Genomic DNA, 12,989 nt, shown 5'->3' on the forward strand with positions numbered 1-12,989 from the left:
ATTGTTTGGACTTAAATGATATTGCATTATGCCACAAGTGCTGCAATTCACATAGCATACATAAGAGTCTTATTTACATTTTAATATTTTTAATTTAGTCTTTATGCTGTCTGTTTTCTTATTTCAGAAAATATTCACTTTAACCTTAGCCCATGATCAGACAAGCATCTTCTAATCTGTACCATACTACATAAGCTGAATTCTGTCATGTTCAATTTGATTGCTGCATCATATCCATGTTATAATCTTTGTTAACTGGCCTCTTTTGGCAGTCCCTGAACGACCCATTCATGTCCTTGCTGCTTGAGCAATGATTTAACCTTTTTTCTCTTACAGACGTTCTGCCTGCCGAAGTAAGTTTCCCAACTACTTCTCATAACACATTGAATAATTTTCATTCATCTGCCTCTCATATCTTCTGCACCAAATTCTACTCACCTATCAACTCTATCCTTACTAATCTTTGGGTCCCTAAACCCCCAACATTTTCAATGCAAGTTTATCATCCTCATGTTTATATCCTTTCATAGCCCCATTATTTTAAAACCAGTGACCTCCTCCAGGCTCTTAATCCCTGCCCCCAGGTTTCCAGTCCACTAAGTCAGGACATTTGTTCATCCTGCTGAATTTTTGCCCCACCATTTATGTCTGTACTTTCAATTATCTTGGTATAATATATTCAGATGTCCTTCCCCACAATCCCTTCATATTTTCATTTCTGTCTTTTTAAGATACTTCTGAGAATCCCCTTATTTGACCAGCTCCTGGTCATCTCTCCTGATATATCCTCCTTTGACATAGCAGTTATTTTTGTCTTCGAATCACTGAAATACCAAATAATGGTTTTTCGTCTTAAAGATGCGATAATAATGTTGCTCAGGGGCACTTGCCACTATTGACAGTTATTTAAAAGGAATCAGCTATAAATAATTTTAACTAAAATTCCTATACTTGAATATGCATCACTTATTGAGTTCAGCAATGGCTAACAATCATTAAACATAACAAAAGTGGAAGACGAAGCTTGCTGGAAATCACAGAGCCCTACAGTCTGGAAGCAGGCCATTCAGCCTATCGAGTCCACACTGACACCCCGAAGAGCAAGCCCCCATTCCCACCACCTACCCTATCTCTGTAACCCTGCAATGCCCATGTCTAATCCACTTAATATACACATCCCTGGAAACAATGAGCAATTTACCATATCCAATCCAGCCATCCTGCATATCTTTGGACTGTGGGAGGAAACTGGAGCACCTGAAGGAAACCTATGCAGAAAAGGGGAGAATATGCAAACTCCACACACACATTCACCCAAGGGTGGAATCAAAACCAGGTCCCTGGTGTTGTAGAAATACTCAGTTGCCCTGGCAGCATCTGTGGCGAGAGTAACCAAGTTATTGTTTCAAGGCTGATTTTTCATCAGTTTTCCCCAGGCAGAATTGTGACCACTGCATTTAATAATTTGGATTTATTAAGGATTTTTAATATAATTGAATGAAAATTTTCTAATCTTAAAATTTCAAATCAATAAGAAATAGCACATGAAAGTTTAAGATTGATTAAATATAAGAAAAACATGCATGAAATGTTTCCATGTTGATAATTAATGCAGTATCTGTTTAGGTTTGCTTGATATAAAACTGTGCCAGAGATAGATGACATCATTTTCTTTTTTAAAACAAAATGACTGTCTTTTGTATTTATATTATGTTTAAGGTAATATAACGTTATGTACTCCCCATTAAATTGCTACTTATGCAACTTGATAAAATGCAAAAGAAATTAGGTTTTACTAAGTTGAGGCTGCACTTGCAGGAGCATTTTATTTGCTGAATCAGTTAATCAACTTTCCCCAAATGATTGACAGAAATATGTGAATGTCCTATATGGAGCTGGCTCTTCAGTTCTGCACCTGGATGGAAAATCACGAACTTGTGATTGCAACAGAAAAAAGAGCCCAGCCAAGTATTTATTTGAAAATGTTAATTAAAAATAGAAAATTACAACAATGGAATGTAACTTTGCATTCTTTATAGGTAGCTATTCCCTTCTGCACTCAAGCTGAAAACATAAAAACAATTGCTACAATATTCTAAAAGAATTCTTTATTAACTATTTGCTGAAATAGATGGGAAGAAACCCTTAAAGCAACATGGTTCATGTAGGAGAAAGTGGTTGCATTTGTGAATAGCATCTTCAGAACCCCAAGGATTTTCTTAGTGTCAAATGCAGTTTTATGGTCTGTCAGAATCACCAAGAGGAAACATGTTTTCAGATGAATGAGGGCAACTTGCCAAAACAGAAGTGCATATAAGTATTTTGTGAATTGTGAATAGTCCTGTAAATTTTCTGATACTTGTGGGTAAGGGCAAGAGTGGAAGTGTGTTAAACTCGGGGAAGGCCAACTGCAGCTGAACTTGGCAAGAATTGGAGAATGTGGATTGGGAGCAGCAGTTTGAGGGTAATCTACATCTGGTATGTGGGAGTCTTTTAAACACTAGCTAATTAGAATGCAGGACAAACATGTTCCTGTGAAAATGGAGGACAGACATGACAGGATCCAGTACCTTGGACCACAGGGGAAATGATAAGATGAGTCAAAAACAAGATTACCAAGGTCTAGGCAACTAAAAACAGACAAAGTTCTTGAAGAATATGGAGAAAGTAGGAAGGAGCTCATACAGGGAATTAGCAGGGCTAAAAGGGGCCATGAAATGTCCTTGGTTAACAGGGTTAAGGAGAATCCTATGGCATTTTATACATATATGAGGCACAGGAGGGTAGCTAGGGAAAGAGTAGGCCCACTCAAGGATAAAGGAAGGAAGTTGCTTATGGAGCCTGAGGAAATGAGAGAGATCCTTAATGAGGAATTCACATCAGTATTCACCAAAGAGCAGGACATAAGGGATGTTGAGGTTCAGGATACATGTGTGAATAATCTGGAGCAGGTCATCATAATGGAGGAAGTGTTGGGTGTCTTGAAATGCATTAAGGTAGACAAGTCCCTAGGGCCAGATATCCCAGGATACTGTGGAAGGCAAGGGAAGAAATACCTTAACAGATATCTTTGCATCCTCATTGGCCTCAGGTGACATTTCAGAGGACTGGACAATGGCCAACGTTATTCCTGTATTTAAGAAGGGAAACAGTGATAATCCAAGTAATTACAGGCTGAAACCCGACTTCAGTGGTGGGAAAGTTGTTAGAGATGGTACTAAGAGGTAGGATTTATTCACAATTGGAAACTAAGGGACTTGAAAGGGGCGGCACAGTGGCTCAGTGGTCAGCACTGCTGCCTCACAGCGCCAGGGACCTGAGTTCAATTCCTGCCTCAGGCAACTGTCTGTGTGGAGTTTGCACATTCTCCCCGTGTTTGCGTGGGTTTCCTCCGGGTACTCCGGTTTCCTCCCACAGTCCAGAGATGTGCAGATCAGGTGAATTGGCCAATGCTAAATTGCCCATTGCATTAGGTGCATTAGTCTGGGGGAGTAGGTTTGTCTTCAGAGGGTCGGTGTGGACTTTTTGGGCTGAAGGGCCTGTTTCCACACTGAAGGGAATCTAATCATCTAACCTTGTTAGTGGTAGGCAGCATGGGTTTGTGCACGGAAAACCATGTCTCACCAACTTATTTGAATTTTTTGAGGAGGTGACAAGAATGATTGATGAGGGAAGGACAGTGGATGTTGTTTACATGGACTTTAATAAGGCATTTGATAAGGTACCTTATGGTAGGCTCGTACAAATAGGATCTGGGGTGAGCTGAACAGATTGATACAAAACTGGCTTGGTCACAGAAGACAGTGAGGAGCGGTCCAAGACTGCTTTTGTCATATAGGGAGGTGTATATAAATAATTTGGAGGAAAATGTAAGTGGTCTGATTAATAAGTTTGTTGGTCGCACCAAACTTGGCAAATTATGACGAAAGGATCTGCAAATTGAAGCAGGATCAGATGCAGGGGCAACCAATTTAGATAGGTGCAAGAGAAGATGCCTCAAGGTGAAAGTGCCAGGAAATGCTGTTGAAAATGGTAAGTGGAGTGCTGTCCCTCTAATATACATCTGGCAGGCCACCTCGATCCCACTGATAGGCAATGGCTTGAACTGGAAATTCCTGTTGGAGTCTGCACAGTGGCCTTAATGGGCCCATTAAGAGGCTGATTTGCTTCACTGTTTGCAAAGCAATGCACTTACTCATCACATAGTAGCTGGCTGTAGGGCTCTTGTACTGAACTCATAGTGTTCATACCTCTGAACCAGGAGGCCTGGATTCAAGTCACACCAGAGGTGTGCACTAACATCTCTGAACAGGTTGGTTAGAAAATAGATTAAAAATATATAAAATATCTGGCTTAAAAGGATTTCTGGCACAGTGATAAGGTTGGAATTTCTGGGCCAGAATGTCCTGGATCAAGTTCCACCTGCACTGGAGCAGATTGATTCAGAATACTTAGCAGCTGGCTTGCAATAGTAATGTGACCCCCACCTCTGCTGTGACGTCCTTTCACTTTAGTTTGAGGCAACAAGTCAACACTTGAAAATTGGTTTCAGAAATGTGAAACACAGATAAATAGAGTTGGAATTTATTCCAGTCTCAGTGACAAAACTGAGAAATAGCTACAGACTTAAATAAAAAGGCTGAGCAAATTAGAACTGCTACCTTAACATTAGTGGTTGGAAAAGAGTGCCAGGAGCTGTATCACACCCTAAACCTCACCAATGCGCAGCAAACTCAGACAGGAGAAGTTATGAAGGCTTTGAAGATATACTTTGAACCTAGTGTTAATGTTACTCATGAACAGTATGTGTTCAACATCAGAACTCAATGGGAGAGGGAGACTATTGGTCATTGTGACTGTACTGATAAATGCACTTGAAGTCTAAGAGTTTGGACAACTGAAAGATTATGTCATTACGTCGTATTTTCATGGGTACAAGAGATCCTGCAATGAGAACACATCTGTTGAGGGAGGAGAAATTTACTGTCAGGCAAGTTGTTAGCATGTGAAGAAGCGCTGAGGTTGTTGATCATCAGCTAGTGTGTATTAATGGGAGAACAGACAAAGCATTGCATTATACAGAGATGCATTCCAGGCCAAATTAAAATGATATATTAGAGTAAAGAGGGAGAGGTTTTTGCAGATGGGCCAGTAGGAAATTCAAGACCAGTGGATGTAAATATTGTGGAGGACAGAAAGAACAGAAAGCATGTTCTGCATGGGTGATGCAGTCCTCTAAGTGCAAGAAGCTAAATGACTTTGCAAGCAACTCCTTTTGTTAGAAAGAAGCAAAGCAAGCCTGTGAAGATATCAGCTGATGATCCTGAATAATTAGTTACTACCATACATATTGCCAGAACTGAAGGTAATAAAAAATTTGTGACCATTAGAATGATGACTGCAGAAGGAAAGCATCAAATCAATGGTAAAGCATCAAATAGATAGTTATTTTGTGCAAAGCACAGCCTTGTGCAAAGTCCGTCAAGATGGTGACCCAAAAATGAAGTTCTGACAAGTAAAATTGAAACAATATGATGAATGATACTCATCTCCAGTAGACAAATGAAGCTGAGGGTTCAATATGATGGGAAGATTGAAGATACAGAGTATCAAATAAACAATAAATAAAATCCATTCATCTCAGTAAAAGCTTGTGTTAGTGACCCTCCGTGAAAGAAGAGATTTGCAGTATTTTACAGGTCACTAATCCACTGACTATTGATTAGATCCATGTAACATCAGACAAACTAACAATTCACATGCATGTCAGTAAATGATCAGAATGCTTTGGAGACAAGGGATGAAATGTATGTGCAGAGACTGATGAAAATGGACATGCTTGTTCATTTTTCTTTTAACTTTGTATATTGAAAATCTTGCATACTTTGTAACTGCAAATGATAATGCATGTAATGTTTTAATGAAAAGGGGAATGATTAATGGCTCCAACACCCCTGCTTCAAATGTTGCCTCAAGGTCAGGACGAGGTGTGGCTAGAAATTGCATAATAATCATTTCTGCTCCTGCTTCTACATTTGTTCAAAAGTTTATTAGGTCAGCATGAAGAAAGAACTTAGAAAGAGACAAGAAATATTGTGTCTCTAGTGTATTTGTAAGTGTGTACATCCTAGTTTACGTAAAATTCATCAAGGGATTCTTGTAAGTAGCTACTTAGGATATATTATTGCTCATTTAAATCTGAAGTAACAATGTTTTCTCTAGACACCGTGGAACAAATGCGAATGATAATGATGAATTAGAATTGCAACTTGTAGTGATTGGGATGAGGACCAGGTGGATTTCATTGACAAAGAGATCTTTGATTGGGATTGTTAACCTGGGCTGAAGGAGCAGGAGAATCGACGTTTCAGACATGAGCCCTTCTTCAGGAATGAGGAAGGTGTGCCAAGCAGGCTAAGATAAAAGGTAGGGAGGAGGGACTTGGGGGAGGGGTGTTGGAAATGCGAAAGGTGGAAGGAGGTAAAGGTGAGGGTGATAGGCCGGAGTGGGGGTGGGGGCAGAGAGGTCAGGAAGAAGATTGCAGGTTAGGAAGGTGATGCTGAGTTCGAGGGTTGGGACTGAGACAAGGTGGGGGGAGGGGAAATGAGGAAACTGGAGAAATCTGAGTTCATCCTTTGTGGTTGGAGGGTTCCTAGGTGGAAGATGAGGCGCTCTTCCTCCAGCTGTCATGATGCTATGGTCTGGCAATGGAGGAGTCCAAGGATCTGCGTGTCCTTGGTGGAGTGGGAGGGGGAGTTGAAGTGTTGAGCCATGGGGTGGTTGGGTTGGTTGGTCCGGGTGTCCCAGAGGTGTTCTCTGAAACGTTCCGCAAGTAGGCGGCCTGTCTCCCCAATATAGAGGAGGCCACATCAGGTGCGGAATATATTGGGGAGACAGGCCACCTACTTGCGGAAGCACCCAATGTGGCCTCCTGTATAATGGGGAGACAGGCCACCTACTTACGGAAGCACCCGATGTGGCCTCCTCTATATTGGACGTAAAAAGGCGGGCCCTGTATCAACTGCTGCTGCACACTGTCCACCCCTTCTCCCTCATCCACCGCCCAGACACGCCTTGGCGTGCCCATTTGTCACCGGGCGGTGGTGATCCCCAGTGGAGGGCTGTCTACACGGGAGTCCTCCCCCTTTCTCTCGGGGATCTGGGGTGGAGGGTGCTGCATGCAGCAGTCCCCTGCAACCGCAGATTGCGGTGGTTCACGGACTCCCAGCCCAACTGCTTGTTCTGTGGTGCCGTGGTGTCCGTGGACCATGTATATATTGGGTGTGGGCATTTGCACTCCCTTTTGATTTTCTCAAAAACCACCTCCTCTGCTTTTAGTTGCACTTCAGTCCCACGCTCCTGATCTTCGGGAACCCAGTACGGAGGAGGGAGGGCAGGTCTGAAGACATCCTTGTGAGTCTGCTCCTGGGCGGGCCGTGGAGGGGGTCGTTAAGGCCAACTGCCTGCCCCTCTACGTTAGAGCCCAGGTGTCTCTGGAAAAGGAGCATGCGGTATCCACCAACACCCTGGAGTTGTTCAGGGAGAGGTGAGCACCGCGGGGAGTGGAGTGTATTATTTCCCCCTCCAACTCTATTTCGATTTAATCCCTGCCCTCCCCTTCACTGTTTGCTCACACAGCATTGCCCTTTGATGTGAAGGGCACTGCTTGTCACTGGCCACTCGGGTGTTTCCTTTCTTCCTGGTGGTGGAAATTTGAATAAAGATTTGTGCACCTTGTGTCTTTCACTGTGTCTCACACCTGCGCACACACAACATGGGTGCTGGGGAAAAAATAAAAGAAAAAAGACAAAAAAAAAGTGTCAGATGCCTTGTTCACTCTGAGAGCTAAAAAAAACAGGAGTGTCAGAGATCTTGATCACTCTGAGAGCTGGCTCTTGTGGGAGCTGGACCAGTGTTCACGGACTCTCCTTTTGATTGTTTCAAGAAAAGGGGGATTGATTCTGGGACTGGCTGGCCCACAGCCAGTGCATTAGAAAAAAAAACAGAAGATTTTCTTCCTCGTGGTGGAAATTGAATAAAGATTCGTGCACCTTGTCTCTCTGTCATTGTGGTCTCGCACTAGCACACACACAACATGGGTGCGTGCGGGGAAAATAAGCACTACCGCAATTCGGCGGTTGTGTGGGGAAAAGAAAAGAACAGGAGTGTCAGACATCCTGTTCACTCTGAGAGCTAGCTCTTGAGGGAGCTGGATCAGAAAAAAAATTTTAAAAATAAAATCGAAAGGAACTAAGCACGAGTGTCAGTGATTCTGTTCACTCTGAGAGCTGGCTATGAGGGAGCTGGATCAGTCAGGGACTCTTAAAAGAAAAAAAAATAAGCAGGAGATTCAGAAGATTTCCTCATCTAGGGACTGGCTTTGAACTAGCTGGTCTGAGTCCATGTACTGTGCACATGTAACTAAAAGGTGGCTTGTTGCTGGAATACCGGTCTCTGTGCGGTTATTTCACAATGACATGTATCTTTAGCAACACAGGAGCCCAGACATCCATACTTACCAAATTCCTCAGCAAATTAGGGACATACAATATTGTGAGTTTGTGTAAGTATATTGAACTGTCACTTTGAGCCTGATCACATGACACCATGTTGATCTTATTGATTATTTTGGTGGGGAAACAACGCAATCTAGCTTGAGTCAACACCACTTTAATAAAAGCTCTTATTGTTTTAAACACTGTGGCCCCCTTAGTCCTTCCTGAAATGTAACACAACAAAGACTTGCAAAAAGGATACAAGCTGCTCCACGATCTACCACTGATTCATCAAAAAGGAAAAACAAAGTTATGGTCCTCATGACAGATCTTGGAGGTCCTTCATTTAAAATAAAATAAATCAAAAGACGCTGTTGCTTTTTTAAAAGAAGAATTTACTCCACAGAGGAGGTGAATAGTGCAGAAGAAACGTGCTGTGTGCTCCACCCTGAAAGAGCACTGTGAGTAATGAGTGCTGTACACAGAGGGAAATGTTTTCAGGGTATACCTTGTTTTAAGTGAGGAGGAGAGAGGTAGTGCTAAAACTTTCATAGTGCACCATGCAATGCAGACTCAACAGATAAGTTGGAACATGAGAAATCATAAAATGGCAGATGAGAGTGGAGCACCAATGCAGACTCAAAACTGGTGTTTGAGTGGGAAGACAAGTCATGCAGGCAACAAATTGCTGGTGTAAAGAAGCTGCATGTAGGGAAAGAAAGGGCACATCAAATGGACATGTTTGATGAAGAAACTTCAACAGCACACAACAAAAGTACAAAAACCAAAGAGCAGGAAGAAAATCTATACGGTATAAAACAGGCATGTGAACAGCCCAGACTCTTGTTCTGAAAATTAGCTGATATTTAGCATAGTGGCTATTACTGGCAACACTAACTGATGCTGGGTTACTCCCTCATTGAATGACAAACTGGTAAGAATAGAGATAGATACCACTGCAGCAGTTTCATGATGCCCGGATGTGTGTATCAGAAGCTGCTGAGTCAAATTGCACTACAACCCTCAAAAATTGTACTAAGAATGTAGGCAGGTGAAGCAATGCCTTTAATGGGTATTATGCATCTGTCACAGAGATGTTCTGAACCATATCCAAAAGTTTACCTTAACTCTTCAAAAGGGTACCCCATCCCTTGGCAACTTTAGACTTTTTCCTAACTGAAGTCTTTAAGATATTAACAGGAAAAGACATGTTAGAGAAACTATTTCCACTGGTTGGCAATTCCAGAGCTAGTGGCATGATCTGAGAATTAGGATCCAACCATTCAGAATAGATGTTAAGAAGCACTTCTGCACACAAAGGGAGGTAGATACATGGATCTCTCTTGCATAAAAGGCAATGGATGCTCGATCAGTTGTTAACTTGAAATGTGAAGTAGATACATTTTTGTTTCGAGTATTAAGGGCTAGGGGCCACAGGTGGGTATATGGAGTTAGGTCACACAATCAGCCACAATCTCTTTGGTTGGTGGAACAACCTCAAGACACTGAGTGGCTTAGTCCTGTTTCTATATTCCTATCGACCTATTTAGAATTTGCAAGGTGTACTTTTGACAATCCATATGCAAAACCAGACTAATCTGAGGTGTATTTGCTTAAATAAGCCACAGATGCTCAAACTTCCAACATGCCCACAACCACCACCACCAAATATAGCTGGGAGACTTGCAGATTCAGGTCTCCGGAACTATTTTTGTAATGACTGAAAGGCTGCCCATTTGCAAATTCAGGGCAAATTATCTGATCATTCTGTTTGTTGGAACTTGTATTGTACAAATTACTGCTGTGTTTATTTATGTAGTAAGTAACTGGATTTTGAAATATGTAGACAGGGAAGCAGTTTGAGGTGCTTAGAGAAACAATCTTTAATTTTTATTTCATGCATTTCCTTTCTTATTTCCGTTTCTTCTTTCCATTCCTTGTCCTTTCTTATGCCCTTCTTCCTCAATTCTTCCTTCCTTTTACTTCAGTGAGTGCACCAAATTGAGACACTTTTTTAGATCATCCCTGCTAATGTGATTTTCATTCTGGTATTGATTAGTAAATACCGATGGCGTTTCTAACTATAATGCTAAGTATTGAGAGACGCTGTTCAAAAAGAGTTAATGTGTAGCTCTTAACGATATTACTCCACTGGTGATATAACTCATGTTCTATGTATTAGGTTTAGGGGCTGGTGATAGTAACCAATTATTATTAATTTACCCAAGGAAGTAATGTGACAAAAAAACTGTTCAAAGATTGCTACTTTATGACTCTAAAGTAATTGTGATGTGAATTTTTAAGTTGAAATGTTAGTTTTTGAAATAAGAAAACTAAATGTCTCAGCCTAAGGCTTTAAATATATTTTGACTGCCTATAGAATTTTCTTGTTAGTAATGTTGCTTTTCTTGTTACTATTAATTTATCTCCAATGAAATATTGATCTGTGCTTTGTTCTCTTACCTGCTAGATATTACTACCTTGCCTTCAAAGCACATCAGACACCTCCTGCTAATTATGCAAGTTGTGCTGCCATTCTAAAGAAAGCAAGACTAGACAAGTGGGTGCTTGGAAAAACCAAGGTAAGAATAGTCTTTAGCATTTTAAAATGTTACTTGAATTTATAGCTGGCTTTTCTCAAGATTGCAGAATAATCTTGGTTTTTGAAATTTGAAGTACCTTTTCATGAATGTTTTTATTGTGTACATAATGCTACGTAAGAACACAAAGTACAAGAAATAGAAGCAGAATTAAGCCATTTGTTCCTTTGAGCTTGATTGTGGCCTTAACTCCATTTCCTTCTCTCTCTTGTCAATCACAAATATGTCCAACTCAGTTTTAAATATATTCAGTGATCCTGCCTCTACTGCTCCCTGTTAAAGAAATTCCGAACACTAAAGACCCTACTTATGTCCCTCTTAACTGAGACGCTTTATTTAAGACTGTGTCCTTATGCCAGATTCCTTAAAGGGGAAGTATAAACTATACGAAGTAATTTAATTAAAGACATTTTGGGGCAGGTTCAGTTGGGGGTGGCGGGGAGGAGCGGGAAGCGGCATGGTGGCTCAGTGGTTAGCACTGATGATATAAAGATAAATAGAAAAGTAAGTTGTCAAAGAGGATGCAAGGAGGTTGCATGAGACATAGGTTAAGGAAATATGCAAAGATGTGGCAAATGGAGTACTGTATAATGTGAGAAAATGTGAAATTGTTCAGTTTGTCGGTAACAATGAAAAGAAACATATTGTCTAAAGAGAAATTTCAGAGCTCTGAGATGTAGACGAACATGGGTGTCCACATATATGAATCGCAAAGGTTAGTATGTAGATATAGCAAGTAATTAGTAAAGATAATAGAATGTTGTTTATTACAAGGGAAACTGAATACAAAAGTAAGGATGTAATGCTTCAATTATACAGGGCATTAGTGAGACTGCATCTGAAATACCATGCACAATATTGGTAATCTTGTTTAAGGAATATAGAGGCATTCCTAGATCATTACTTAAAATGAGCAGCTTGTCTTCTGAGGTAAAGTTGGACCTCTAGGTTTGTACCTGCTGGAATTTGGAAAACTAGAAGCTGATTGGAGTATACACAGTCCTAAAAAGTTTTCACAGGATAGGTATGGGGATAATATTACCACATATGGGAGAATCTAGAACTAGGTTGTCATTTTTAAAATCGGAGGTTGGCCATTTAAACCAGAGATTAGATAAAATTTCCAGTCTTAGAAGGTCATGAGACTTTGGCACTCTTTTCCTGAAAAGGTGGTAAAGCAGAGGGCTTGAATATTTTTAAGGCAGAGGTAGGTAGATACTTGTTATGCAGTGATAAAAGAGTATTGTGGGTAGGAGGAAGGTGGATTTGTGGTTACAATCAGACAGCTATGAATTTATTGAATGAAAGAATATAATTAAGGGGCTGAATGGCCTACTCCTCCTGATTAGTATATCCACACGTAAGTATTAAATCAATACTTTGCATCTGTCTTTACCAAGGAAGTGGGTGCTCCTCAGGCCAATTTATGATTGAGGAGAAAATTCAGTGACTGGAAGTGTTCAAAATTGATAGGGATCAGTTGTTGAATAGAATGACTGTATTGAACGTGGTCAAGGTAGCAGGACTGGATGCAAGGACACTGGGGAAGTGAGAATGATAATGCAGAAGTTCTGGCAAAAAAATTGCTAGTCTTCCTTAGATTCATGGATGATATCAGAGGTCTGGAGAATTGCAAATATTCACAAAAAGGTGTAAAGGAGCATTGGGCAATTACAGATCATTCAGTTAACTTTCATGTTTGGAAACTTCTAGAAATAATAATTCGGGACAAATTAATAGTCATATAAGAAATTGTGGGTTAAGTAAGGAAAGTCACCGTGGATTTCTTGAGGGAGAAAACAACTTGTTTTTTGAACAGTATAGTATCCGAGACTTCGTTAATAGGGGCTTAGGATACAAGACAAGGACTTTATGTTAAATTTCTATAAGACAA

The 12,989-nt window shown here is 40.7% G+C and overlaps 1 protein-coding gene across 7 annotated transcripts in view; it reads left to right on the forward strand.

Moving 5' to 3' along the window:
- myo3b (myosin IIIB) overlaps positions 1-12,989 on the forward strand; it is a 586,128-nt gene that overhangs the window by 360,130 nt on the left and 213,009 nt on the right. For all 7 annotated transcript variants that reach the window (XM_072579295.1, XM_072579293.1, XM_072579296.1 and 4 more), the window contains one exon: positions 10,966-11,077. In XM_072579295.1, the coding sequence (XP_072435396.1) occupies positions 10,966-11,077 (112 nt within the window). The remainder of the gene's footprint in view (positions 1-10,965; positions 11,078-12,989) is intronic.

The sequence above is a fragment of the Chiloscyllium punctatum genome, chromosome 10 (assembly GCF_047496795.1).
Source record: "Chiloscyllium punctatum isolate Juve2018m chromosome 10, sChiPun1.3, whole genome shotgun sequence".
Taxonomy (NCBI): Eukaryota; Metazoa; Chordata; class Chondrichthyes; order Orectolobiformes; family Hemiscylliidae; genus Chiloscyllium; species Chiloscyllium punctatum.